Source organism: Ziziphus jujuba, chromosome 8, assembly GCF_031755915.1.
Source record: "Ziziphus jujuba cultivar Dongzao chromosome 8, ASM3175591v1".
Classification (NCBI taxonomy): domain Eukaryota; kingdom Viridiplantae; phylum Streptophyta; class Magnoliopsida; order Rosales; family Rhamnaceae; genus Ziziphus; species Ziziphus jujuba.
Window position 1 is genome coordinate 6,470,194 of NC_083386.1, and position 27,494 is coordinate 6,497,687.

Here is a 27,494-nt window from a genome sequence, read left to right on the forward strand (position 1 = left end):
TATTATAATTAAAGCTGCAGTGGAGAAAAATGAAATATTAACCTTAAGAAATTAAGGTGTTTGTTTCAAGGTAGAAGTATAATATTTTCCTCCACCTATTTTTACAATCGTTCATACATGCCATTCCCATTTGCATATGCATGATCACTTCTTTCCTATATAAATAAACAAATCTCAGGCTAAGCTTTACTGAAGCTTCAAAAACCTTTAGAAACAGAAATCTAGAGCAAATCATATCCTAGAAGAATATATATGGATCCCCATTTACATAGAGCTGCAATCAATGGAAGCCAGGATTTGGCTGTGAAGCTCAATGGTGTGGATTCGAATCGGATGGTGGTCAACACCATGCCTCATTTTGAAGCAAAATCTGGGAAGCTGCAGATTTCAGAAGGTGATGATCATGATCATGATATCATCATGTGCTGCTTTATCTGTCCGAGCAAAACAAGAAAGGGAACACTCCACTTCGTATTGTAGCAAAACTAGGACGTCTGGAAATGACAAAAACTCGAGTTAGTAGAGCAAGAAAGACGGATGTTGAAAGGGATTTGAAGCTGTTGAGGATGGTGAATCTGGAGAAAGATACAGCTCTACATGAAGCTGTTCGCCATAATCGGTTCGAGGTGGTGAAGTTATTGTTAGAGGAAGATCAAGATTTGGCGTCTCTTGAAAACAATTAATGATGGAGAATCCCCTCTTTTCATAGCTGTGGATAGATGCTTTCACCAAATTGCTTTCCATGTCATTAATCATACCATTCCAAACTGCTCTTATTCATGAAGGAACGGCATGAATGTCTTGCATGCAGCTGTCATTCGCTCCCAAAGACATCAGTGTATATATAAATATATTTTCTTATGATGTTGATATTTACAAGTTTTAGTTTGTAGATTCGTAAGTTAAAAATATTTATATTTGCAATTTTAACTTTTTTATTACATTTGACAAAGTACCTTATTTTATTTTATAGTGTTATTATATTATATATATTATCAAATTATTTGATCTCTTATAATTTATGGGATCACTCTCACGTTATATCACCCTAACACACTCTTACATCATATCACCCTAAGGGGTCGCTGATTTTTTTTTTTTTTTTTTTTCAATGAATCTGTTAATGATGTTAGGAATGTTGCAATTTTGAGCTTAATAAGAACAATAGATTAATATTTTTTTTGTTTTTTCAGATCTGGAATAGTTGAAAGCAATAGAAGGACTAATTCCCCCGGTAGAGCCTTAGTTACCCGCAAATCATGAGCTGGTAATCAATGGAAGAGCAAGAACTTTTAGGTGAAAAACCTCATTCGAACTCAGTAGGAAGGCAAGCGCACAAGAAAGAAGCTTCCGAAGCTGCTGCCTTTACCTTCTTCCTTGGGAAAATAGTCTTTCTTTCATTTGGCCTGTCAATCACTGATTGTTCTGGATCAAAACTGATGGTGGCACTTGGAATCTGTGGCTTGTGATTTTTTTTTTGGGTAAATGTAGCTTTTTTTTCTTTGAATATCTATATATATATATATATAGATATATTTTTTTTAAGATCTCTTTCTTTTTCTGAGTTTTTTTTTTTTCACAATATTATTTCTTTCCTTCTTTGAATATTGAACAATTTTTTTTAATTAAACTGTTATAAAAGGATCATGAATACTAATTCGGACTGAAAAAATATTAATAATAATAAAATATATAAATTTGAATATTTTATTTTAATAAATATATAATATATAATATATAATATATAATATAATACATTACATTACCAAACATAGTATAGTATTAATATTATACAATTCATTCGAATACAATCAATTCCAATTTGTTTCAGACACACCAAACAAGTCTTTAATAATTTTAGTATTAGATTTTTTTTATTGTTCTTAACTAGATCAAAAATTAAAAATTAAAATTTAAAATTTAATTAGTAGTCAAATATAAATTTAATGATATATTAAAAATTTATATTTGGACAAAATGAATTTGTAGAGATTTAAAAAACCATAAATATAAAGAAGTTATGACGTGATACTGGTTGGTGCATTATACAGCAATCTATTTGATAATATAATTTACTCTTTTAAAGGACAAAAGAAAATTATGACGTGATACTGCAGGTTGGCACATTATATGGCTATCTATTTGATAATATAATTTATTAGGCTAAAGGATTTCAGTGCTCGTGATCTAATGATTCCATAGTAGGTGCTAAAACTACGATTGGTGAGGAAGCTCTTTAACTTTTTCTTTGGGAATCCTATTAATATCCTTCCTTGTAAATTATTGCCTAGAAAGATGTGTTATATATTTGTGAATGAAAACTTTTAGTGATAATTCATTGGAACAGGAAGAAAACAGGAAGAAATAGTTGATTATTGTTAGCACAAAACAAAGGTAAACCAAATATATGTTTTGTCTATGGCAATTAAATTTCTTTTGTGATAACTAATTAGCTACTCTACTCCTATATATATTATATATAGATTTCCTCCTTGAGGTGTTGAGAAAACTTCAATCTTCAATACTTTTAGAAAAAGCGGATAATTTTGTTTGGACTCCTCTTCACTATGCCGCAAATTCCTGGGAAAGATGAAATTTGTTGAACTGTTTCTGGATCAGATGAATAATGATAAGTTCCTTGCAAGGGACAAAGAAGGTATGACTGCCCTTCACATCTCAGCGACGAATGGACATGTTGATGTAATTACAACACTGATGGACAAATGTCCAGACATCTACCAATTGTTGGATGAAAATGATCCAACAGCTCTTCATGTTGCAGTTGAAAGTAGAGAGGAAAAAGTGGTGAAATTTTTTCTTCAATCGATTACATTTCAAGATCTTGTAAATGAGAAAGACAAAGAAGGAAATACAGCTTTTCATTTGGTCTCTGCTCAAGTTGATGTCCAAATTTTAGGAATGCTGGCAAATGACTCTAATATTGATAAAAGGGCTACAAACGATGAAGGAATGACATTTGTTGGCATTATCCTATCAAACAAGAAGCTCAAGGATATAGAAATTGTAAGTTTTTTCTCTCTCTCACATACGCATACAAACATAGGATACAAATACTTAATTTGGGATGCATCTTATTTCAATCATCTATATCTATATATATATATATATATATATAGATATACAGAATGGATCTCGGAAAAATAGTTGCTTATCCTTCAACAAATTCTGATGTGGATGCTTAAAAAATAGTCATTTTAATTCAATAGTCTCCATTTTTGAAAATGACCATATGGTCGTTTTTAAAACTGAGTCTTGGTAATTCTATCTAGTACTCTAGACATATATGTCATCAAATTAAAATATTTATCAATAAAAGAAACATGTTTTCCTTGTCATGATTTATTGATATATTCAAAATTAGGCAGTAACTAACATGCATACACGTGCCCAGTTGAAAATAATGCTGGAGTTGAAGATAGATACTGGTGTAGCAAGTTCGGAACAGAAGTTCATAAGAAAAAAATAAAGAAGCAGAGAATGAACAAGAAGTTGAAGAAAAAAATGAAGGAGAAGAAGACGTACAAAAGCAGAAAGCATCAGATATTCCAGAAGTAAGAGAAAGGGCTAAGATTTCACAAACGTCAATTTACTGATAGCCACATCATAGCTGCTGCTACCTTTGCAGTGACTGGTCAACAGGAGGCAATTTCGAAAGCTGCTCAATTGGAAGCAAAAGTAAGTATCAAAAGTTTCCTGAGTGGAATACTATGGCTTTTGTTTTTTCCACTGCCTCCATGTTGATCCACTTTATTGCCCATTATTCGGACAATCGGTAAACCACAAATCCCCATATTTATTCTGACACTACTAACAGGAATTTCACTTTCAGCAATGGTTGTTGCTACAGGCTTACAAGTAGCCTATCCTGGAAGTCTTCCTCGTGTCATCTTATTAACACTTGTGTTACTGTTTCCCATCGTCTTCACGGCTATTATGTTTACAGCAGTAAATACTATTAAAATGTTCAGATCTACCAGGAGAAAAGAGCCTCACAACACCGTTAGTGGACTCTGGAGCTGAGACCCACCAAGATCCTTAATGCAATAGCAGGTGTATTTGAAAAAAAAAAATTTTGTCAAATGGGATTTGCCAACAATAACAATATAAATAAGCTTCCTAACTTGTTTCAGCCACTGTACAGAAAATTTGCTTCCTTAACAAGAAGTTCAATGTTTTGTCTTTCTCATTTTATTCAAAGTTTCAGCCACCCTGCGGAATCAGACTTTCCTAATTTCCATCTGTCAAAGAGCAAGGACATAGGTTCATGGTTTTCTTCACTTGAACTTTGACACTGAAATCTTATTACAATATGGGCGTCTTTCCAGTTGAGTACATGATAAAAAGGTTTTGCAGTCTAAAAGGTTTTGACCTGCCAATGATAACTTTTAATAGTTTCAAAACTCAGGACCCAAAAAAAAAAAAAAAAAAGGAAAAAAAAAAAAGAAAGAAAAGGAGAGATCGAATCAAATGAGCAAAACGAAGCTAGCAAGAAAGTATTTCCCATAACATGAGTTGGTGCCCATAGTATTGCTCCGACAGCAAACATATTGCAGTAAATTCAATCGGTTGGCCTGACTAGTACTTGAGAATCTATGACTTACGTACATGTTACCAAGTAGCAGATCTCACACCTGGATTTCAACCAAACCACTATAAATTACCATTTTTCATTTTTTACCCAATTGATATTTTGTTTCTTGCTCCACACACACTTTTGTGAACTTCCATGAGACTTTCTTGCCAAGCAATCTACGGTTAATGAGGATTTTAATTCACTCAGATTCAAGGGCAGCAATTTCATATCTGATCTCTTCCAAATGCTCATTTATAGCAGTCACAGTATCCTGTACTCCTCTAATCGCCTCGTTGAGAGCATTATCATACTCAGCATCTGCTTCTGCCTCTTCAGTTCCAGCAGCTTCTGTTATTTCATGGACGTGCACACACTCATGCTCCATTGGTTTCTTAAATCTGCAATTTTCATGACTCACTAAACGTTCCGATGGGCGACCAGCCTTCTTTAATACCTGTATTGTAGCTGTCTTCAAGATATCAAAACTCAATGTTAGTATTAGAAAAAGATAATAATAATAATAATAATAATAAAGCAAATTCTACAAAAGTATTGTCATAAGTATTAAAAGAAAAAGAAAAGAAAAAAAAAATTTCTACTTAAATATTGTTGCAGGAACAAAATATGTTGAGCTCGAAAATAGGACCAGTGTACACGAGCTTGTTAATATGTATATTGATTATAGTACAGCATATTTCTCAAAGAATCGGAAATGTACTAGACATGTCATAGAAAATCAAGTCACCAGTCAGAATTGGATCAATATGTTTCATAGAAAAGTAGTTTAAAGCAATGCCTATATATGTACATTTAGCCAGGTTTTGCAACAAGATCAACGATTTTATGATTGGTTATTCATCTCTATTGTTCCACAACCAACCTTCCAAGCAATTAAAACACAATTACCTCCTTAAAATGGGAAATTTTCAAAAAGCATCACCTTCAGGTTGCATAGTTCTCCATGACAACCCCAAAAGAAACCTGTGGATCCTTGTGAAGGTGAGTCATCTAATTCGAAACTTAGAAGCAAGACGTTAACATTATAAACTAAATTTAATCAAGGGCATTTTATTATAGAGATGCATAAAATTATCAAAAATCAGATGCAATTTTCGATAACTAAAGCTTCTTGTTGATTCTACTTTTCAATCAACAAGTTGTCTTTGTATGCTTCTAGGGCCTGCTGAGAGGATTTTAACACAATATGGGAGCAAGATTTCTTTAGTGCTTAGTGGCTTGGCTACCTTGTAATTCATCAGGATGCTTACCAGCAGCAGGCATGTAAATTTCTTTTTCATTCCATGTGCAAACTTCCAGTTTTGCGCAATCACCATAACATACTCTATCACCCTTCAAAAACTCCCTAACTGTCTCAATCATTTCCCTAAATGCATTTATGGAGTCTAACCACCATAAAATATTAACCAAGGGAAAGTAAATGTTTTCTTAACTTGGTACAGGGTAACCTAATTTTGGGCTTTATCCAAACAAAAATATTAATATAAATTGTGTTTAACATGGTAAGCAAATTCAATGGTGAACATTTATGCAACAAACGTCAATGTGAATTATGTGAAGCATAGAAAAATGATTATGGGGTTATAAACAGTTCAACCCATTTCAAGTTTTCTAAGCAATCAACCCATTTCAAGTTTTCTAAGCAACATAGTGCTCAACAGCAAAGGAAATATCTAAATTCTTAGAAAAGGGAAAGAGCAAGCAAATACCAGATTCAACTTCTGCTTTTCCTGATCTTGAACAGCTCTTAAAAGTTGAGCCAGATCAAGCCGACTATAATCGGGCTTCTTAAACAAAGCCTCCATTTCCAGAACCTGCCGAAAATAAAAATAAATAAAACCCAACAAATTTACTTTAAAAAAATAAACGAAAAGGGAAAAAAAAAAATTAAACTGAAATTTACAAGAAATGGGTATGATCGAAGACTTTAAACCTGTTTAGAGCAATCGTTGAATTCGACGGTTATCTCACCGCAAAGTTGCTGGTATGCCAATTCCCCTCCCGAAACCATGTAGTCCGAAAACCCACTGTTCAAAGATTCGTCGTCAATAACACAACCCAAAAAACCCTAATCACTATAATAAAATAAAATAAAAAAGTGAAATTGGAAAAAAAAAAAAAAAAGATTACCTTTTGAGCTTGGAGTAAGCTTCGGCTCGACGCTGCTGAATGGCAAGAAACTTCCGAAGCAAATGCACAACGGATGAGGACGACTCACAACGTCCGGTTTCCTCTTCCATGTCCGTACTCTCCTCTATTCTCACCTTCTTCGCGAAATCCTCCATTCTCTCTCTCTCTCTCTCTCTCTCTCTCTCTCTCTTCCTTGCTTGCACCCTGTTTCTGTTATTCACTCAGGGGATTTTAAGAAAATGGGAGTTTTCTTTCTATAATTTTAAGAAAGTACAGAGGCATATTTGAAAATACGACAAAAATAGGGGGGCATCATTGCAGTTTATAGAAAAAATTGAAATTTCATAGCAATAGAAAAATGGGAACTTTCTTCTCCAACCCACAAAGTCACATACAGAAGCAAGCTGACGCAGAGTCGGTCCCACCGAGACCTTTTCCATGGCCGCCGGGAAATTCCTTCCGCCGGTGGAGCTAACCACAAGCGGCCGACCGGTCCTCCTCCCGAACGAAATCGAATGCTCTCTCCTCTCCTCTGTCGACCTCGAATCCGATGAACTTCCAGCTTTCCCTCTTCTCAAATCCGGTCTTCTCATCCTCACCACCCACCGCCTCATATGGATTCCTGAATCCTCGTCCACCACCACCACCGCCGCCTCTGCCATCCCACTCTCCGCCATTACCCATATCTTCTCCCCCAAGAAGTCCCTCCGCTCCATGTTCGCCTCCCCAAGGTTCCGCTTCCAGCTCTCCGTATCCTCCGATGGCCGCGGAGTCGGTTCGGGTCCGGGTTCGAGATCGGTGGTGGTCACCGTCGTGGTGAGGGGGAAGGGGGACTCCGACGCGTTCTATGGGAAGTTCTGGGAGAGTTGGAGGGCGAGGGTGTGGGAGAGTGATGTTGTGGTTTCGAGCTCCAGTTCGAATTCTCAGTTGGTTTCCGGGTCTGGGTCGGGTTCGGATTCTGGTGGGTTGTATACGAGTCAAGGGACGTTGAGGATGGCCGGAGTTTCGGGGATACTGAGGAAGGAGCAGGAGATGTGGGAGAGTACTGATAAGAGTTTGCAAGATGCTTTCCAGGATTTGAATGCTCTCATGGTAATGCGGTTTTGTTTTGGGTGCTCTTGGATTTATTGGAATATGCTGAAGAATTTAATTTTTTTTGATTGTTTGGAAACAGGGAATATATAAATAATGAGAGTTTCTGAGGTTTAGTTGAACCAGATGGTGAAAATGTATGTTATCCATTTCTTGTGAATGAAGTAAATAAAGACCAAAAAGAAAGCACTTGAATACTAAGACTGCAAAGGATGATGATGAACGTTCAATGTTTAGAATTTTTATGATTTGGGTTTAATAGTTACATTGCTTGTTTGCTTTTAAGGTTAGTGCTTTTTGGTCTGTCTCTTTGGATGCAAGAAACTTAGATTGCTAAATCAACCCTGTTAAAGCTTAGGAAACAATAGCATTACATGTATTTTCTTTTATGGAGGGAAAAAATAATTAATGAAAGAAAACGAAATATTCTTTGTATAGGTGTTGAGAAATGGTATCTAAAGGTTAGCTAATTGTTATTCTAATTTATATCATTTCAGACTCAATGTGTTTTTTAATACCTATTTTATGCGTTTTATGTATATTATACTCTTTTGTAAAACCATAGTTATTACATGTTTGATCATTGAAAAACCAAAAGAAAATAGGCTTCCAGTTATAAGGTTCTAATCTGTATGTCTGTATAGATCATACACCATGGCTAGATTTGATATGTATATTTATATATTATTTCATGAATAGTTTGATATTTCTTCGGTTTAGCTGTTTTTGAGGATTTAGAGTGATACTGGGTTTACAGAGTAAGGCTAAAGAGATGGTGGTGCTGGCAGAGAAAATGAGACTGAAACTCTTATCTGGCACAAATTCTCAAACTGGTGCAACAGCTGATGAGGAAATGGGCTCTAAACAAGAGATGCAAGATTGGTTGCTGAGTGTTGGTATTGCATCGCCTGTTACCAAAGAGACTGCTGGTGCTCTATACCACCAACAATTATCCCGTCAGGTTGTCTTTGCTTCTTATTTTCTGTAAACAAAAAGGAATTTGTTTTGAAATTGCCTTTATATTTTTATTATTGATATTTGAATTGGATCCGACATTTGTGAGGTGTAATTTGCACTTGAGATAAACACACTGAGATGATCTATTTATTTAAACATTTGGTTACTTTTGTTAATATGGATAGTAAAACTTTTGGTGTTGATGGATTTTCTGAACTTTGAAAATGTCTCGAGCATATTGATATTGATTTTTGGTTTAGTTGTCATTCTTAGAAAATGAATTTTACCTTTCCTTCATGGCATTCAGTTGGCAGATTTTGTCAGAATTCCACTTGAGAAAGCTGGAGGAGTGATTAATCTTATTGATGTCTATTGTGTCTTCAACCGTGCTAGAGGCACAGGTTTACTTAATACTTCTTTCAACCTTTCTCTTTTCCATAGTTTGTGTATTATTTTTGAGATATTGATTTTGCTCTTTTATTTGTATAGGGTGAAAGATCTTAACGTACTTTTATTTGCTGCAGAATTGATCTCTCCAGAGGATTTGCTGCAAGCGTGTTCCCTTTGGGAGAAGTTTGATGTGTATGTGAGGCATTCTACTTATTTATTTGAAATTTTAGTCATATTTGAGAAAAGATTTTTATAAAAAGAAAATAAAACAAAACACAAAGAAGTGAAATTAAAAAAAACTAGTTGAAATAATTAAGAAATTCCACTTATTTGTTGTTCTTTCTTCGCAGACCAGTAATGCTTCGAAAATTTGATAGTGGAGTCATGGTCATCCAGAATAAGTCCCATAGTGATGAAGAGGTGATCTCTTTTATATTTATTATCTATTTCATGTTGATGACTGCAAGTTTTAAATATGTTTTGAGTAAAGGAAAAGCTGTTTTCTTTATTTTTTCTTAATGTTGGTATACACCATGAATGAGGCATAGCAAGCAAATCAATTTAAGCCTTATCATAGACCTTGGAGATTTTTTAAAATGTTTCAATTATGCTCTTTATTTTTTTCTTCTTAATGTTATTATTTTCTTTTTGCATCATCAATTATAACATCTCCTATCATTTTAGTAACCATTTCAAATTGCGTGACAACAACTAACTAGGTTTGTGAAGTGTAGGTCTTTGCTAGAATCAAGACCCTTGTAACAAAGCCTGACACTCTTCGATCTGGGATAAGTGCCAGTGATGCAGCAATGACATTAGGGATTGCACCTGCAATGGCCAAAGAGCATCTTCTTACTGCTGAAAGCAAAGGTAAGCTGCTGCATAACTTGAATTTGAAATTTCTTTGGAAATTGTTAAGGTCTAAACTACTATTGCATATGTTGGCAGGTATACTGTGCAGAGATATAAGTCCTGATGGGTTTCGCTTTTTTATAAACCTCTTTCCTGAGATTGATCCCAATGGCGTGTACTCGTGAGTAAAAATCTACTATTGGTTCTTTAGTTAGATATTTAATTTGAAATATTATGTTCTTGACTCGATATATTTAAATTCCATGCATCCTTATTATTTGTTATTGAAGCCTATCCAAGTTATATCTGTGATATCACATGTTCAAGTAATTTTCAATGTATGTGGTGTTTGACAGTGTGTTGGACATCAAAACAGCCTCTCTCAAGGCACATTGAGCTTTCTTGATCATTAAGAAAGCAATTGGGATGTGTTGGTTCTTTTGCTTGGTTTTGTCAAAATTTTGATTCTTGGACCACCTTTTATCTATCCATTCATTATGTTATTAATTGTAAGATTTTTTGAACATCTCGATTTATATTTTGGTGACCGTGATGAATCTTTTTGTGTTTGGACAGAGTGAAGGAGTATGGGATTTATGCTACATGGATTAAAGCAACTTCTGCATCGAGATGATATTGGCATTATCTGTTAATAACTTTTCGTACTGCATAATGAGAAGAACTAAAGATAAAATCATGTTCAACTAATGGATGTCAAGAAAGAAACTGAAGTTTCACGGCCAGTTCACAATAATATACCATTTCTATTTCTCTTTGAAATGACCACTTTTCTTCTAGATTGGGGTGATTCCAGACACTCAAGGTTGGGTCGATTTTAAAAAGACTCTCCGAAGGCAGTGGATTCTACTACACTAATCTTGCTTTTCAGGACTGTTCTTTTTTCTTTTCTTTTTTTTTTTTTTGTTTTTTTGTTTTTTTTTTGTTTTTTGTTTTTTGTTTCATCTTCTTCTTCTTCTTCTTCATTGTCAATTTTGCCTATTGCTTCTCAATTTTCGTATTGTTACTGTGTGAAAGCCTGCAAATATGAAAGATGTGAAGCCAGGGTTGACTGTACTTTGGTCTTGTAAAGTTGTAATTTTTATGTCGTGCCAATTTAGACCTTAAAATACAATTTCTTATAATTGAGATCTTCAATTTACATTTTATACTATTGAAGTCAATTTTAAAAAATTGAAGGGTTGTAGTTTTTTTTTGTATCATTATCTAATTTGCTGTTATACTTGGGATTTAAAAAAAAAAAAAAATCTCTTTTTTATGTTTAATTTTTAATGAAAATAAAATATAAATGTGTACATGTTTTAAATGAAAGAAATATGTTAAATTGGATTGCCTAACGATGTAATTCCTTTTCTTCCAATTTCATTTTGTACAATTATTCGTTAAATATGCAAATTACTCAGTTACAAATTATAGTATTTTGAATTAGAATGGCTAGATTTAAAAATTAAAAACAACTAAAATAAATACAAGCAAATTTATTTATCATTTATCAATTTCATTTTATTTTTATATGTTTTAACAATGCATTCTAAAAATCGATACAAAAAAAATATACATATATTTTAAAAAATTGTTGTGTGGTATTCTATTAATTTAGAGAAATCTTAACTTTTATTTTATTTTTGCTTAAAATATATAATTCCATCCTTCCTTTTTTTATTTTTTATTTTTTTGGTTATTTAGATTATTTATTTTTAAAAATACAAAATAAAGATAAAAGGCTAAAGCCTTAAACCCTAAGCCCTACCTCTGCTGCTGCTTTCCTCTTCCAGCCCCAACTAGATGCTTCCTTTTCACTCTTCGTTTCCTCAGCTTCCCAACCAAACCCAAACCCCTTCTTCCTCTGCTCCAAATCGTCAACAGGTACTCTTCTTCTCTCTCCAAAGTTGTTTCTTTTTGTTTTCCCGGTAGTTTCATTTTTTTATTTTTTATTTTTTTTTAGCTTTCCCCATATAGGAGGTTTTGTAATAATCTAACTATTTCTTCCTTGCAAATTTTTGTGTTCTATTTGCAGAATTCCATGCCAATTCAACCTCATTTTGGTGGAGGCAATCCTCAATTTCCGATTCCTTTCAGTAATTCTGGCAACTTCTTGAGCAATGGCCATGGAGTTCCCATGACCAATGTCCCGCCATCAATGGTAACTCAACCTGGTTTCATGAATGCTCAGAACCATCTTCTTCCCTTGCAAAATAGTAATCTGGGTATGCCTTATTTAGCTTCTTCAGGTCCTATTCCTCAAATGGGTCAACCCCATGTGGGATTTGGTTCACAGGGTAGTGTAAACAATATGAACTCGGTTGGATCGTTTCCGTTTCGTGGGCAAGTATGCAATTTGGCACAGCAAGGCAATCCATCTCCATCTCCTGGGCAAGCATTTGGGAATAATTTATTGAATTTACCACAACAGCTCAATCAGAGTATGGGTTTGCCGTTTGCGCAATTATGTATGCCGAATCAGTTTCAGAATATTAACCAGTTTTTGCCCATGCAAATGTCTAATCCTTCTCAGTTTGTTCCTCGTAATAATGCATTTGGGTTTCTGAATCAAGCTTCTCAGGCTACGGTTCCTCATAATCCCACCTTTTTAGCAAATTCACAGTTTGGTAATGTGCAGTCCAATCAAGTTGGACAGCAAGATAACCAGAATCAGCATAACTTGCATCCACCTACGGTGGATGTGAATGCGTGGAGACCATCACAGGTTGGAACTCAGCAATGGCAAGGGAACTCATCTACACCGAATATACCAAGTTCTATTCAACCAGATAAAACTGATAACTTGCAACCTTCTGCAGTGAAGGGGTCACAGGTAAACAAAAAAAAAAAAAAATTCTCTGTTTTCTTAGCCTTGTGAATTTTTGAGTTTATTTTCTGTGGAAACAGTTTTAGTAAGCTTTCTATTACTTGCAACCTGCTTTATAGATGTGTTATCAGAACTCTAGTAAGTCAGTTTATATGTGATAAATGAATTGTTGAATTTTTTTATGAGTTTGATGGAAAAATTCATTTCAGTACATAGATATAATGAGCTCATTTTTCTTGAATGAATTTCTTTAGTTTGTTTTTCTATCGTTTGTAATTGTTGGCATCTTGGCATCTTTTTATATGATATTATGGCTTGGATTTATTTAAATTCTTTTCATATTTCTTAATAATTACTTTTCAAATAATTTCTGTTTATAAATGAGCTACGTTTTTTTTCGTTTCATGTAATAATTGCAGGGAAATCCTACAAAACTTAATGGACATAATAATTCAAATTCCAACTGGAGAAATCCCCAGGGCAAAAATTTTACAAGGAATCCAAAAAGAGGGGTGCAGCGAGGAGGGTGGGTTATTTTATGAAGATATTTCTTCATTTTGCTGACGTGTTGCTTGTGATTCACAATTGGTTCAATTTATGTAGATTCCAGAATTCTCAGTTTCATCATATGAAAAATGGAAAGAAAAAGTTTGGTTTTCCTAACGGACAGAAGGGAAAAGGTTTGTGGAAGCTAACTATTCTGCCAAGTTTGTTTATTATGTAAACTTGAAAAGAATACTTGACTGAAACAAGATAAGTTGTAATGTGACAGAAGGGAAAAGTTTTGTGGAAGCTAACTATTCTGCCAAGTTTGTTTATTATTTAAACTTGAAAAGAATACTTGACTGAAACAAGATAAGTTGTAATGTGACTTTCATTGTATGAAGATCTGAAACATGATAAGTTGTAATGTGACTTTCATTGTATGAAGATCATTAGATTAAGTAGTTGACATGTATATTTTTTACCATAAACATGAATATTCACAATTGTCTAGTAAATTAACGAAAGAGGACTGGCCGATAATGTTTTTTAAGTTTAAAAAAGAAAGCCTTAAGTAGAAATTTACTGAAGCCCTACTCAAGAAGAGCTCCATTTATGTACGCATATTTTTCTATCAATGTTAATATCTATCTTATGCTACTTTTATTAAGAGCTCAAACTTCTGCAACATATTAGAGATTGTAAACCCTAAAGGTGTCCCATTGATCTGCTTGTGCTATCAATATGAGATCCCGAGCATCTATGAAAGCTTTTTGCTGGTCATAGAAATTGTTTTATTTAACTTAGGGTGTGAGGATGTATATGGGTGAGTTTTCATGTGAAAGTTGGTTGGGGATGGAAACGTGAGTGTAAGGCTACAAAGGTGTGTTACTTTAGCAATCTTTGAATATTTAAGCTGCAATGTAAGCATGATGTTTAATGTGTTTAATATATATTTTTGTTCCCAAAACAGGGCTAAGAAATGAGATGGCAGGAAAGGCTGGTATTGCCAACTCTTCCAACCAAGGCAGGGAACAGAGAAGGTACCTTCTGTGTGATCTGTGTTCTATATTTTTATTAGTGAGTCCTTATTTTTCTTGTTGAAATTAAAAGCAGTATATGCGGTTATAGATCACCAAGCTAAGTCATGCCTTCACACTTTTCTTGTTGGCTCGTATTGAACAATCATTCTTATACCTAATTGTCACGTGTTTCGTATATAGAATATTAACTATTTGTTTTTGTTTTTGTTTTTTTGTTTTTTTGTTTTTTTTTTTTTTTTTTTTTTTTTTTGTATGTGTATTTTTCATTCTGCAATGAGAAGATCTCTTTCTTTGTTGTACTCGGAAGAAGAAATTAAACAGTGGCGTGAAGAGCGCAGGAAACACTACCCATCAAAAGCCAACCTAGACAAGGTTTCGTTTTCTGTAATACATTCCTTTCTTAAATTTTCACCTGTTATAGATGTCCTGATAGTTAGATGACCTGCAGAAGCTAGCTGCAAAGATGATAGGCACAGAAGTCATTGAGAGAGAGGCACAAATACGACGAGAGGTACATTTATGAATCTTCCATAATTTGATTGTTCATTTTATTTCTATTTGTTGCAAAGAGCTGCGAAGTTCTTTCAGTTAACCTCATTCATGCAATTAAGGTAGAACATCATTACCTTTTGTATTTTCCTCAATTTAGGAAGAGGCATGGAGTGGTCTTGTGTCATATCTTATGCTAATTATAAAATCAATCTTAGCCTGTTAGAGTCTTATGCTAATTATAAAATCAATCTTAGCCTGTTAGACTCATTAGTCAGTCGCTAGCTTGTATTAAACATACTTCAGAGAATGTCCTCTTAGTTAGCTTTCAATAAACTTTCTTCTTGTTACATACCCTTGGGAATTTGTCATGTTTTGCAAGGTGATAGACTGGTTTGTCTGATCATCAGATAACGATGAACTAGATTTCTATCATCTTGTTGTTTACAGTAGATTGACTTTTTCCTTTAGGAGAGAGCCAAAATCAGTGCCCAACTATGAGCTAGCATACCATGTGAATTCAATTATAGCATTGGTAATCTGTAAATCCCATGTGTTTAGGTTCCTGTTTCCTAAAAATGTTGAAGATATATCTCATTGCATTTCTTTTGATTTCAGTAAGGATACGTTCCTGTTTCCTGAAAATGTTGAAGATATATCTCATTGCATTTCTTTTGATTTCAGTAGGAAACTCGCTTTCATTTGCGTACTGTTACATAAATACTATTTCAGCTTTTGGCAATTTATTGAACCCCTTTTGTGGCAGCAACTCAAGGAGATTCTAGCTAAGCAGGCAGAACTGGGAGTTGAAGTTGCAGAAATACCATCTCACTATCTCTCAGATTCAAAAAAACAAGGGCATGGAAGAGAAGAGAGTAGAGGACCAATGACAAGGAATGAAAGATTGCAAAACAAGTTTGATAAAAGAGGAAGATATGATAAAAAAGACCGGTTTGGAAAGAAGCGAAGATTACATAATGATGGTTCATCTGATGTTCCTTCTTTGAGTCGGAGGAAACCAACACTTTTGCAGAAGCTTCTTGATACAGATGTAAGGAGAGATAAAAGCCGCTTGCTGCAGGTTTTTAGGTTCATGTCGTTGAATTCTTTCTTCAAAGATTGGCCTGGAAAACCTTTGGACTTTCCTTCTGTAATAGTCAAAGAATCTGGGTGTGGGGATAATGTGGTTGAAGCAACGTCTCCACATGCAGGAAAGGATGTCGCTCAAGTTAGTGTTAATACCATGGTTGAAAAAGTTGATGATAATGACAATGACGATGATGACGAATATGAAGATGGAGATAACAGCACTGATGAGAATGAAAATGACGAAGATATACAGGAAGAGGGCGAAATTATCAACTAGATTCTCTCTCTCATAACATTGTAATATATACTTTACTCTCTCTCTCGTAACATTGTAATATATACCGTCTTTTCTTGGTAATTATGAGAAAGTTGTCAACAGTTTTGAATTGGAACTTGTTGGAATTGGTAACAAAAAATATGATGTTCATACTAATCATTGGTAAAAAGCCCTGCCAAACACACCAAACCTGCATTATGAAGCACACAATACCCTGACGGTGCTTATTTATGAGATTTCTAGAGCTAATTTTCAGGGAAGTTCTACAAGTACTGGGAGGCATTTTCTAATATCATTCAAATTTCAAAACTTGTAATCTTTAACCTTTAGGTTTTAAGCACAAATATTATAATTATAAATATTTTGAATAAAAAATTTCTTTATAGATTATTAATGTTTGTTTGAAGATGGTTATGAATTAAGATAAGAGGCATATGTGCAACCAATCAAGCTTGTTAATTACAGTATACTTTTGATGTTTTTCATGTAATTAAGTTGTTAATTTTTATTTTCTTGTAAGGGGTCTTTTCAAGACTACATTGGATTAATGTATGTAACAATTGTAAAAGGAGAAAAACTCCTATATAACGGTGGCAACAACCAATATCTATTTACTTGTTACATTTACTTGTAAGATTAGATTATCAAGTATTTCCCTCTCAATGTCATGTGTGTTCTTCATTCTGCAATGAGAATGATCTCTTTTCTTGTTGCATACGGAACAAGAAATTAAACAGTGGCGTGATTGGCTTTTTTTCCTAATTCAAGTGTGTGCATATTCCTGTTTACTAAAAATGTTGAAGACATCTCTCATTACGTTTTCGTTTGATTTTTCAGTAGGTAAACTCGCTTTCATTTGTTTATTTTTACATAAATGCTATTCTCCGCTAATTTTGACAATTTATAGATAGATACGTTTTTTTTTTTTCTGGCAGCAACAAAGGAGATTCTAGATAAGCAGGCTGAAATGGGAGTTGAAGTTGCATATATACCATCAGAGTATCTCTCAGATTTGTTTTAAAAAAATAATAATAATAATAAAAAATAACCAACGTCAAAGCCATGGAAGAGGAGAGTAAAGGACCAATGACAAAGAATGGGTGATTGCAAAACAAAGTTAATCTACACTATCGCAGAAGCTTCTTGATACAGATGTCAGGAGAGAAATAAAGGCCACTTATTTGGCCTGAAAAACCTTCGAACTTAATTTTCTTGTGTAATAGTCAAAGAATGGCGTGTGGGGATATATATTGTGATTGAAGAAGAAATGTCTAGGAAAAGACGTTTCTCATGTTGTTGTTAATAATATGGTTGGAAAAGTCGATGATAATGATGAGGAAGATGATGATGATGATGATGATGATGATGATGATGATGATGATGATGATGGTGAGAATGAAAATGAGGAAGAGGCTGAAATCATCATTGTAATATATAAACTAATATTTTCTTGGTAATTATTTGAGGTTGTCAACAGTTTTGGATTGGAATTTGTTGCAATTTGGGAATGAAAAATATGATGGTTCATACTAATTTAAATTAGTTAAAAAAAAAATTTGTAGGAATAATTACAATTTTTTAAATTGAACCCTTCAAACCATTCTAGTTTGGGATTTAAAAAAAAAAGAAAAAGAAAATGCTTGTTTCTATATTGTATTTGTTTTTTCTACTCCAATCTAACCATAAATCTTTTTACTTTTCTAAGCGGTCATTGTTGGATGACACCTAAAATGTGTTTATTAAATTATATTTGTCATTAAGAATGAAACAATTAATATATAAAGTAAGAACAATGCATGTGGACGAATCTTTCTAAAATTAATTTGTTGTTTTCAGCCTATTATTATTATTATTATTATTAATTGATAGAAAGTGGAAAAACTACCTAACATTTTAAAACACATGTAAGGTAGAATAGATGATGAGCTTTATACGAAGGGAATAGAAAGAATAGGGTGGTTAAACTACTACTAATTCAAAAGCATATGGTGACAATATTAAGATTTTTAACAATATTTTCCAAGACTAGAGGAGGTCTTGATGTAGCTCCATACGAGATTGATTTTGTGCTAGGTACAATATATTTAGTTCCAAAAAAGTAAAAACAACAATCTATGTAAAAGGCTTTTTGTGACATGTCATCCTTTTTTTTTTTTTTTTTTTTTTTTTTTTTTTTGGGGAAGAATGAAAACGTTACCTTCAACCGGATCATCATACTACAATACAATCTTTTATTAGAAAAAAATCTTCAATACCGTCATGATCTTAAAAAATATTATATGTAGTGTCACATAAAATTTTATGTAAATATATTTTATTATTAAACGTAGAAGTACAATTGACTCATTAAAATACTAAATTATATTGAATTGAACTAAACTATTTTAGATTTCTAATGAATTAATTAAATCTAATTCAATACAGTAATAACATTTTAAACATAAAAAGATCAAAATTTTCCCATTAATAACTCATTTCCATATCAATCTCCAATTTATAAATTAAAAAAAAAAATACTTTTGTCGTTTGTATAGGGTTGCCTTAAAGCATGAATATACCAAAAGGCTAAATAGCTTAGAGGATGTGGAATTAGAAGATAGAACTAGCCAATGCACATCCTATAATGCTCTACCCATGTGAGAGGCTTATAGAAGAGCCCCATAGAATCTAAACCATCTTAATAAGAATTAACATATAGACAATAAAATGCCATTTTGTTTGATAGTAATTTAATGACCTAAAATCCCTAAATATGTAAGAGAATGTATGTCATGCAAAGCCATAAAATTCCTTTTAAAATAATTGACAGATAGGAAGTACCTTATCATCGTTATTTAAAAGGATTGAGATTTTATTTTATTTTATTTTTGTTATTAGTTTCAAAAGAATCAAAATTTTTAATTTATTAAGTATCATACGGATTAATTATTTTGATGTAGTTTTAATAGTTTAAGAAGAAAGACATCGAAGAAACTAAACAATACAATTTATACAAATGCAAATTATATATATACAAATCAGAACCCCCTTAAATGCAAATTATAAATATCTTTTTTTTTTTTTCCATCAAACATCCAAGTGGGCCAGAAAGACATTAATTGCATGACAATTTATGTACTTGCATAAAAAATAGTAAAAAAAAAAAAAAAAAAACATAAAAACAAAAAAATGAAAGGAAAGCAACAAGACATGAAAAACTCTCTGCGTGTCTCAGAGTTTGGATGTGGATGTTTAATGGTAGTACGAAAAGTGTGTTGTTGAGGGAGTGAGTGAAAAAGGGCGTCAAAATCAAAAACCAACAGGAAATTTGAAAGAAACGGCATTGGAAACTCCGTCTTCAAGGGTTTTTGTTTTGGATACTTTCTCACTATTTGGAATTTATAAATAAAATAAAAAAAAAAAACAATCTTTTGGGGTCAAATTCGGACAATCTCTTTCCTCTGTAATAACTAATAATATATAATCCCAAAAGTTATTTTTAATACAAAAATCGTTTAGCAGCCAAACAATAGTTCCAGAAGAAAGAATTTTTAAACCCAAAATTGAAAAAAAAAAAAAAAAAAGTCTCTCTTTCTCTCTCATTGGGTTTCTTGCATCTGGAAGGAAAAGACTTTTTTTTTCCAACTGACCAAACAGAAGAGGAACTCCTTTTCGGTGTCGCCACCCATTACGACTTCTTCCACATTTCTTGCGAAAGCCGGCTCCTTTCCCTCTTCCTCTCTTTCTAGATTCTCTCTCTTAAGTCTTTGTGTCTCTGTCTCTCTCTAAATGCAATGCATTTGTTTGACCTTTCCCAATTCGACCTCGACGACACGCTTATTCAACCAACCAACATTTTAGTATTAGAAAAAAAGAAATAAATGAAATGCATTCCCACCACCATCCCATCTTTTGTATAAGCTTTCTCTATCTCTATCTCTCTGTCTCTACCTCTAAGATGCCTTGGTATACAAGCGAGTAAGTTCTAGCAGAAAACTCAGCTCAGCACTAGAAGAAGAAGAAGAATAGGTTCTGATTCTTTCTCCAAAATAACATCTTTGTTTCGGCTTTCGACATCTTTTAGCTGAGTGGTGAATTGGATTTTTATTATTATTATTTTTCTACTTTTGGGTTCTTGGGCACAGTTTGTTTATGCTTTTTTGATTAGTTGTTGTTCGAGAATTTCCTGTTGGTAAATTTTTCTTTTTTGATTGGATTCAGAATCTGGGTTTTACATGAATTTGTCCATTGAAGACTTTTTGCTGCTCCAGAGACCATTGATCTTCAGATCATGGCCTCAAAGCGGCCCCTTTTGATCCCATCTCCAAGAACTCCTAACACCCAAAACCTCCCCACCACCATACCTGTCTTTTTTCTGATTTGACAAAACCAAATAACTCTAGTGGATCCGGATCGAATCCTGGGATGGAATCCAGAAACCCAGTTGAGAATTCCATTGAATCTTTTCACACATCCTCTCAGAGAAGCATTTCTTCGAATCGTTCCAAATATTCCAATGCCAATTCAATTCGGGAAGTGGGTCTTGATGATCTGGGTTCAAAGCCCGTGCGGTATGGTTCCAGGGCGGACTCGGAAGCTTTTAGCATGTCCCAGAAGGAGATCAATGAGGAGGATGCGAGGTTGATATATATAGATGATCCTGAGAAGACAAATGAGAGGTTTGTGTTTGCTAGGAATACCGTAAGAACGGCAAAGTACTCTATCTTCACGTTTTTGCCTAGGAATTTGTTTGAGCAATTTCATAGGGTTGCATATATATATTTCCTTGTAATAGCTATTCTCAATCAGCTTCCTCAGCTGGCGGTTTTCGGCCGGGGAGTCTCTATTTTGCCTTTAGCTTTTGTCCTTCTAGTTACTGCAGTTAAGGATGCCTTTGAGGATTATAGGCGGCATCGGTCCGACCGCATTGAGAACAATAGATTGGCTTCGGTCTTGGTGAATAATCAGTTCCAACCCAAAAGATGGAAGGATATCCAAGTTGGTGAAATCATCAAGATTCAAGCTAGTGAAACTATTCCTTGTGATATAGTACTGCTCTCAACTAGTGATCCAACTGGCGTTGCATACGTGCAGACTATCAATTTGGATGGGGAATCGAATTTGAAGACCCGGTATGCGAAACAAGAAACCCTCTCAATGGTGCCAGAAAAGGACAAGATTGGTGGGTTGATTAGGTGTGAGAAACCCAACAGGAATATTTATGGTTTCCAGGCTTATATGGAAATTGACGGGAAAAGGCTGTCGCTAGGACCCTCCAATATTGTTCTCCGAGGATGTGAGCTCAAGAATACTACTTGGGCCTTTGGGGTTGCAGTGTATGCTGGCCGCGAGACGAAAGCTATGCTCAACAGTTCTGGAGCCCCATCTAAAAGGAGCCGGCTTGAGACCCGTATGAACAAAGAGATCATCCTGCTCTCGTTTTTTCTTACTGCTTTGTGTACGGTAGTCTCTGTTTGTGCTGCTGTTTGGTTGAGGCAACACAGACATGAGTTGAATGACTTGCCTTTTTACAGGAAAAAAGACTACTCTGAAGAGAAACCGGAAGATTATAACTATTATGGATGGGTAATGGAGATTTTGTTCACTTTTCTCATGTCCATTATTGTGTTCCAGATCATGATCCCCATTTCTTTGTACATATCTATGGAGCTTGTCCGGGTTGGTCAGGCATATTTCATGATAAATGATACCCAATTGTACGATGAGGCCTCAAATTCAAGATTTCAGTGCAGAGCTTTAAATATAAATGAAGATTTAGGACAGATAAAATATGTATTCTCGGACAAAACTGGTACACTGACAGAGAACAAGATGGAATTTCGGTGTGCAAGTATTTGGGGAGTAGATTACAGTGGTGGGAAAGACAATGCAGAAAAGGATCAAGTGGGATACTCAGTGCAAGGTATTACATTTTTGGTTTTCAGGAAGGTTGTTCTATAACTTTGATCCATCATAGCGATAACATTTATACAATCATCATTTTCATTATCATCATTATTGCAGTGTATTTGTAAATGTTATTATTTTTACGCGAGGCATACAAATGAAAATTTCTGAAATGCCTTCTCTGGTTTCAGTTGATGGTAATATTTTGAGGCCAAAGATGGAGGTGAAAGCTCAAAAAGATCTTCTATGGCTAGCAAAAAGCGGAAAGAAAACAACTGGAAGCAAACACATTCATGATTTCTTTCTGGCCCTGGCTGCTTGCAATACAATTGTGCCTCTTATTGTGGACACATCTGACCCTACTGTGAAGTTAATAGATTACCAAGGGGAGTCTCCTGATGAACAAGCACTGGTTTATGCTGCCGCTGCCTATGGCTTTATGCTTATTGAACGAACCTCCGGCCATATAGTTATTGATATTCAAGGAGAAAGGCAAAGGTAATTTGAAGCAATGTTATTGATACCATTCCTCTTTTTGGTTTGTTTCTAATTTTCTTTTCTTCTTTTGATTTTAGTATTTTCCAGCTAGATTTTCTGTTATTTTGCTACTCTTATTGCCACTATTATAATTGCTTCCACTGTTTTTATTATGATGAGTGATGGCTAGTCCAGCACCTAAGTAGTGCTTGCAAATCACTAATGCTACAGAAGTAGACACTTGGAGATTAGATAGTGTAGTTTTTATTAATGCTTTGTTTTTAGTACTAGGAGATGGAGATTACAGTCTGAATTTTGAATCTCTAAGTATCAAATTTGCTGAGCAGAGAAATGATAGTTGGAAAAATTCTTTTCTAGTTTTGGATGGACAGTGACTTATTTTATCATTTCCTCTTGAATATTTTTTCTGGAATATAGGGGTTTTGTGTCTCTAGTTCATCTCACTTACCCCATTATCATAATCATAATAGAATGGCAAGAGAATGGGAGAAGTAGCTGGAATCAATTCAGGATCAATTTTTTGACATGTTACAGTGGTTACATTACCATAGCTGATCAACTGTTCCATTAAGTAATACTACAATACTGTCTCATTTCAAGAAATATTGACATTAATTTTTCTCCTTATTCATGAAGTTTCCCATTTCAAGAAATATTGACATTAATTTTCTCCTCATTCATGAAGTTCTTGATCTTGGGCAGTGCAGGTTCAATGTCCTGGGTTTGCATGAATTTGATAGTGACCGGAAGAGAATGTCAGTTATACTAGGGTGCCCAGACAAGACAGTAAAAGTCTTTGTAAAGGGTGCTGACACTACAATGTTTAGCGTCTTAGATAAATCTTCAAACTTAGATGTAGTACGTGCAACTGAAGCTCACCTACATGCTTACTCCTCTCTGGGTTTAAGAACACTTGTTGTTGGGATGAGGGAACTGAGTCCTCCAGAATTTGAGCAGTGGCACGAGTCGTTTGAGGCAGCTAGTACAGCTCTAATGGGTCGGGCTGCTCTACTTCGTAAGGTTGCTAACAATGTGGAAAACAGTCTCAGCATACTAGGTGCCTCTGGCATTGAAGATAAACTGCAACAAGGGGTTCCAGAAGCCATAGAGTCTCTAAGAACCGCTGGAATTAAAGTTTGGGTTTTGACAGGGGACAAGCAAGAAACTGCCATTTCAATTGGTTACTCATCAAAGCTCCTCACGAGCAAGATGACCCAGATTATAATTAACAGTAACTCCAAGGAGTCGTGTAGAAGGAGTTTAGATGATGCCATAGTCATGGCAAAGAAGCTCGTGACTGTCTCTGGGGTTGAAAACAATACTGAAGGAAGCTCTGGAGCTGCTGCAACTCCTGTAGCCTTGATTATTGATGGTACCAGCCTTGTTTATGTTCTTGACAGTGAACTTGAAGAGCAGGTAATTTCTTCTAAGCCTAGTTCTCTTATCCAAATTTTCTATTTTTATGATGTATCATATGCTGAGCTAACTTTCTTGTTTTTAAAACTGCAGCTCTTTGAATTAGCAAGTAAATGTTCTGTGGTGCTTTGTTGTCGAGTGGCTCCATTACAAAAAGCTGGAATTGTTGCCCTTGTGAAGAAGAGAACTTCTGACATGACACTGGCAATTGGGGATGGTAATTTTCATAGTATATCTTATGTTCTAAAATTAAAATATAGATTAGCCTAATTTCTTGCTCATATTTTGGTCTGATGTTAGAAATTCTGATAAAACATCAACAGGTGCTAACGATGTTTCGATGATCCAAATGGCTGATGTTGGTGTTGGCATCAGTGGCCAAGAGGGTCGGCAAGCAGTCATGGCATCAGATTTTGCAATGGGGCAGTTTAGGTTCTTGGTTCCCCTTTTACTGGTCCATGGGCATTGGAATTACCAGCGGATGGGATACATGATTTTATACAATTTTTACAGGAATGCAGTATTTGTCCTTGTTTTATTTTGGTGAGTTTTTATATGATAATCTATATATATTTACAATTTTTCTACTAGCTTGCAATTGATCATACGTCTACCATCTACAGTTTGCTAAAAATGGTGGAGGTTGTTCTGTATAGCTCAGTTTGGCTTCATGCTTGGTCTGAGCTATATTTTCAGTTGCCTTTTCCTTTTACAGACTTGTTACTCATTGTCATCTACACTTTGAAATCATTTTATTTGCTGTATTTCCAAAACCGTTCCTCCTTTTCCGTGAAAACATTAAAACAGAGATTCTTCATGCCTTCATGTTAATAGCTGCTTATATATTGTGTATTCTTTGTAGGTATGTGCTATTTACAGCTTTCACTTTGACAACAGCAATCACCGACTGGAGTAGCATGTTGTATTCCATAATTTATACTTCTGTGCCTACTATTGTTGTTGGAGTTCTCGATAAGGATCTAGGTAGAAGAACACTTCTAAAGTATCCTCAACTTTATGGTGCTGGGCACAGACAAGAATGCTACAACTCAAATTTGTTTTGGCTAACAATGGTTGACACATTGTGGCAAAGTATAGTTGTCTTCTTTGTCCCTCTTATTGCATATTGGGCGACCACCATTGATGTATCTAGTATAGGAGATCTTTGGACTCTTGCAGTGGTTATTCTGGTTAATTTACATTTAGCCATGGATGTTGTTCGGTGGAATTGGATTACTCATGCAGCCATTTGGGGATCTATAGCAGCAACTTGGCTCTGTGTTCTTATCATTGACGCTGTACCATCACTAGTTGGTTACTGGTATGCCCTCTTGTCTAATGTATAACTTGTTATACATTTGTTTCTGCATATATCCTCATGTGAACTTATTTATATTGTTGCACACAGTAGGATAAAGTCAGGCCTTTTACTATACTTCATGTCGCCATCAGGTGTATCAAAAATAATTAATCCTAGTTGCAAATGCCTTGTATCTGAGTAACTAAAACAATTTCCGGTAGTTTACTCTCTTTTCACAAGTCATTGCATTGAGTATCCCTCTGTAGTGTCATGTAGGTATTAGCGATGTTTGAATTCATTTTCAAAATGTTAAGTGTCTAATGTGTTAGATTTAGCTTAAAATACATAGTTTGATTTTCTAAATACCAGATTAAGGTTGTGGGATTGATGGTAACAGAACATTATTATGTTAAAATTGTTTGGGCTGGTGGAAAGACCAATTCTCAGTTGACTTCATGTGCACTGCAGCATGTCAAAATCAGGAGGCATGTTCTGCATTGTTTTTATCTCTTTTTTGAGTGTCTTAATAAAACTTCCCGATCTTCTATGACTTTTCTGTTCATATACGATGCATTTCAGACCCTTACTGTTCTCTTACTCTACGTTTCGGATAGAGATAACTACTTAAGCCCTCTACTTGCTCCTCTTCCTCCCACTTTCCTTACCCTCCTAACCTTAGAAAGTTGCCAGAAAGAAATTGAGCATGTCTGTTCTTGTGTTTCCTTTTAGCATACTGCACTTTCTTTTACCTTGCATTTTCCAAGACCCGTTTAAGCAGTTTTCTAGTATGTTAAAATACATAGCTTCTCTAATCTTGTATATATTTTACTGATGATTGCAACTCCAAATGCAAATTTTGACAGGGCCTTCTTTGATATCGCAAGCACCAGATTGTTTTGGTTATGTTTGCTTGCGATCATTATAGCAGCGATCCTTCCTCGTTTTGTTGTAAAGTTTCTTTATCAGAGCTATAGTCCATGTGATGTTCAGATTGCCAGGGAATTTGAGAAGTTTGGCAATCCAAGAGAGTCTGCAAATGTACAAATAGAAATGAATCCGATATTGGACCACCCACGGAGGTGACGAGTTGATTTTGTTCCTTCTTCAACATCTCCTTTCTTATTCTTCTGTAATGTTTATATTCTTTAGGCTGCTTCAAAGCGTCTTCTCTTGGTTGCCAGATTGTTATTTGTTTGCTATCCAAAGGATAGAGTCTGTAATACTAGGCTTTTATTTATTTATTTTTCAACTTTTTGTTGTATCTCTGCGGAATTGTTCATTGGTTGTAAATTAGCATCGTGTACAATATTACGAAGAGTTAGACGCATTATAAATTTTACCACAAAAAGATCAGTTTCAATGTGAAATTTTTGGTTGCCTATGATAGAAAATTTGGACTTTTTATTTTGTTTCATTGTTTTTATTTAGTTTGACCATAACATGAATGCTATAATAAGTTGCTTCAATGGGAAAACTCTCATACAAAATTAGTATAAAATATGAGTGAAAGTTATATCCTTGTTTGTTTACAATCCTTGAAATAGAAATTGGAATGGAACATACCTATTCCAGTGTTTGGTTATATGGAAAAGGAAAGCAGTAAATTATGTGAACAATAAACAAAAATTCTTCTATACCTGTCTTAACATGGCTTCCATGGGACCCAAAGCTCCAAATAGCAAACATGGTGGAATTTAGTTTTCTGGTGATCCAAACAGTGGAAGATGTATAAATAAACCAGACAATGAAATTGGTTTCAATAGGATATGATTTAACTCTGGTTCCAATGAAAAGTGGGTTTTCAACATGTCAATTTGTAGAAAATCTTGGTGTAAACAGATCCAACTTTATAAATTGTTGCCTTTGCAAATCAAATAATGAGAGCGTCATTTCAATTGTTTTTTCTGTCATAATCCAATGCCTGTCATATTACTTATTCCTAGTGAAAGCTTTAGAAGAATAAAAAGGTCTAAAACGTGGCTACAAATAATAAATTTTCTAGTTCTCTCCCATATTTATTTATTTATTTTTATTAGTGTTTCAAGGGCTAAACTTGCAAAGGAAATAACATTCAAAAGAAATCATATGTAAAAAATAAAAAATATAATGGTAGTCCTGCAAAAGTTTCAAGGACCTGTTTATTTAAATATTTT

At 34.4% G+C, this 27,494-nt stretch overlaps 5 protein-coding genes across 11 annotated transcripts; 4 read left to right on the forward strand and 1 right to left on the reverse strand.

The window, feature by feature from the left end:
* Window positions 1-2,589: 2,589 nt before the first annotated feature.
* On the forward strand, window positions 2,590-4,041 carry LOC132805023 (ankyrin repeat-containing protein BDA1-like). Its single transcript, XM_060819767.1, has 4 exons — window positions 2,590-3,024; window positions 3,383-3,468; window positions 3,618-3,700; window positions 3,851-4,041. The coding sequence occupies exons 1-4, from the start codon at window positions 2,590-2,592 to the stop codon at window positions 4,039-4,041; spliced, it is 795 nt and encodes a 264-aa protein (XP_060675750.1).
* Window positions 4,042-4,477: 436 nt separating this feature from the next.
* Window positions 4,478-6,909, reverse strand: LOC107412953 (uncharacterized). The gene is made up of 4 exons (XM_016020801.4): window positions 6,743-6,909; window positions 6,546-6,639; window positions 6,322-6,426; window positions 4,478-5,063 (listed from the first exon to the last, which is right to left on the reverse strand). Exons 1-4 carry the CDS (start codon window positions 6,895-6,897, stop codon window positions 4,794-4,796), a joined length of 624 nt encoding a protein of 207 aa, XP_015876287.1. The 5' UTR covers window positions 6,898-6,909; the 3' UTR covers window positions 4,478-4,793.
* A 264-nt stretch (window positions 6,910-7,173) lies between these two features.
* Window positions 7,174-11,199, forward strand: LOC107412952 (vacuolar protein sorting-associated protein 36). Of its 2 annotated transcripts, none has more exons than XM_016020800.4 (8): window positions 7,174-7,834; window positions 8,592-8,795; window positions 9,099-9,192; window positions 9,316-9,373; window positions 9,532-9,601; window positions 9,916-10,051; window positions 10,130-10,214; window positions 10,610-11,199. In XM_016020800.4, exons 1-8 carry the CDS (start codon window positions 7,181-7,183, stop codon window positions 10,665-10,667), a joined length of 1,359 nt encoding a protein of 452 aa, XP_015876286.3. In that variant the 5' UTR covers window positions 7,174-7,180; the 3' UTR covers window positions 10,668-11,199. The 2 variants fall into 2 exon arrangements, with proteins under 2 accessions (XP_015876286.3, XP_060675622.1); XM_060819639.1 differs by lacking the exon at window positions 10,610-11,199 and adding an exon at window positions 10,390-10,588.
* Window positions 11,200-11,757: 558 nt separating this feature from the next.
* Window positions 11,758-16,356, forward strand: LOC107412948 (uncharacterized). Of its 6 annotated transcripts, none has more exons than XM_048470475.2 (9): window positions 11,758-11,917; window positions 12,069-12,474; window positions 12,607-12,866; window positions 13,280-13,386; window positions 13,464-13,540; window positions 14,317-14,386; window positions 14,668-14,758; window positions 14,835-14,897; window positions 15,642-16,356. In XM_048470475.2, exons 1-9 carry the CDS (start codon window positions 11,837-11,839, stop codon window positions 16,239-16,241), a joined length of 1,755 nt encoding a protein of 584 aa, XP_048326432.2. In that variant the 5' UTR covers window positions 11,758-11,836; the 3' UTR covers window positions 16,242-16,356. The 6 variants fall into 6 exon arrangements, with proteins under 6 accessions (XP_048326432.2, XP_015876281.3, XP_015876278.3 ...); XM_016020795.4 differs by having other exon boundaries at window positions 12,069-12,194; window positions 12,330-12,866; XM_016020792.4 differs by having other exon boundaries at window positions 12,069-12,866.
* A 3,444-nt stretch (window positions 16,357-19,800) lies between these two features.
* On the forward strand, window positions 19,801-26,732 carry LOC107412949 (phospholipid-transporting ATPase 1). Its single transcript, XM_048469731.2, is given in 8 exon segments — window positions 19,801-20,589; window positions 20,592-22,143; window positions 22,319-22,625; window positions 23,333-24,041; window positions 24,135-24,258; window positions 24,365-24,584; window positions 24,904-25,362; window positions 26,205-26,732. Coding segments are annotated over 8 exon segments (3,669 nt in total). The 5' UTR covers window positions 19,801-20,511; the 3' UTR covers window positions 26,425-26,732.
* Window positions 26,733-27,494: the final 762 nt, after the last annotated feature.

Excerpts from the sequence above, each read along its gene's own strand:
- LOC132805023 (XM_060819767.1), top strand. The coding sequence starts at position 2,590 with ATGAAATTTGTTGAACTGTTTCTGGATCAGATGAATAATGATAAGTTC. Across the intron at positions 3,469-3,617 it reads GTAGCAAGTTCGGAACAGAA|CCACATCATAGCTGCTGCTA; the intron begins GTTCATAAGAAA and ends ATTTACTGATAG. Across the intron at positions 3,701-3,850 it reads TCAATTGGAAGCAAAAGTAA|CAATGGTTGTTGCTACAGGC; the intron begins GTATCAAAAGTT and ends TTTCACTTTCAG.
- LOC107412953 (XM_016020801.4), bottom strand. The coding sequence starts at position 6,897 with ATGGAGGATTTCGCGAAGAAGGTGAGAATAGAGGAGAGTACGGACATG. Across the intron at positions 6,427-6,545 it reads TCAACGATTGCTCTAAACAG|GTTCTGGAAATGGAGGCTTT; the intron begins GTTTAAAGTCTT and ends TATTTTCGGCAG. Across the intron at positions 5,064-6,321 it reads AAAAGCAGAAGTTGAATCTG|ACAGCTACAATACAGGTATT; the intron begins GTATTTGCTTGC and ends GATATCTTGAAG.
- LOC107412952 (XM_016020800.4), top strand. The coding sequence starts at position 7,181 with ATGGCCGCCGGGAAATTCCTTCCGCCGGTGGAGCTAACCACAAGCGGC. Across the intron at positions 7,835-8,591 it reads AGGATTTGAATGCTCTCATG|AGTAAGGCTAAAGAGATGGT; the intron begins GTAATGCGGTTT and ends CTGGGTTTACAG. Across the intron at positions 9,602-9,915 it reads AGTCCCATAGTGATGAAGAG|GTCTTTGCTAGAATCAAGAC; the intron begins GTGATCTCTTTT and ends TGTGAAGTGTAG.
- LOC107412948 (XM_016020792.4), top strand. The coding sequence starts at position 11,837 with ATGCTTCCTTTTCACTCTTCGTTTCCTCAGCTTCCCAACCAAACCCAA. Across the intron at positions 14,387-14,667 it reads CAAGGCAGGGAACAGAGAAG|ATCTCTTTCTTTGTTGTACT; the intron begins GTACCTTCTGTG and ends TGCAATGAGAAG. Across the intron at positions 14,759-14,834 it reads CAAAAGCCAACCTAGACAAG|AAGCTAGCTGCAAAGATGAT; the intron begins GTTTCGTTTTCT and ends GATGACCTGCAG.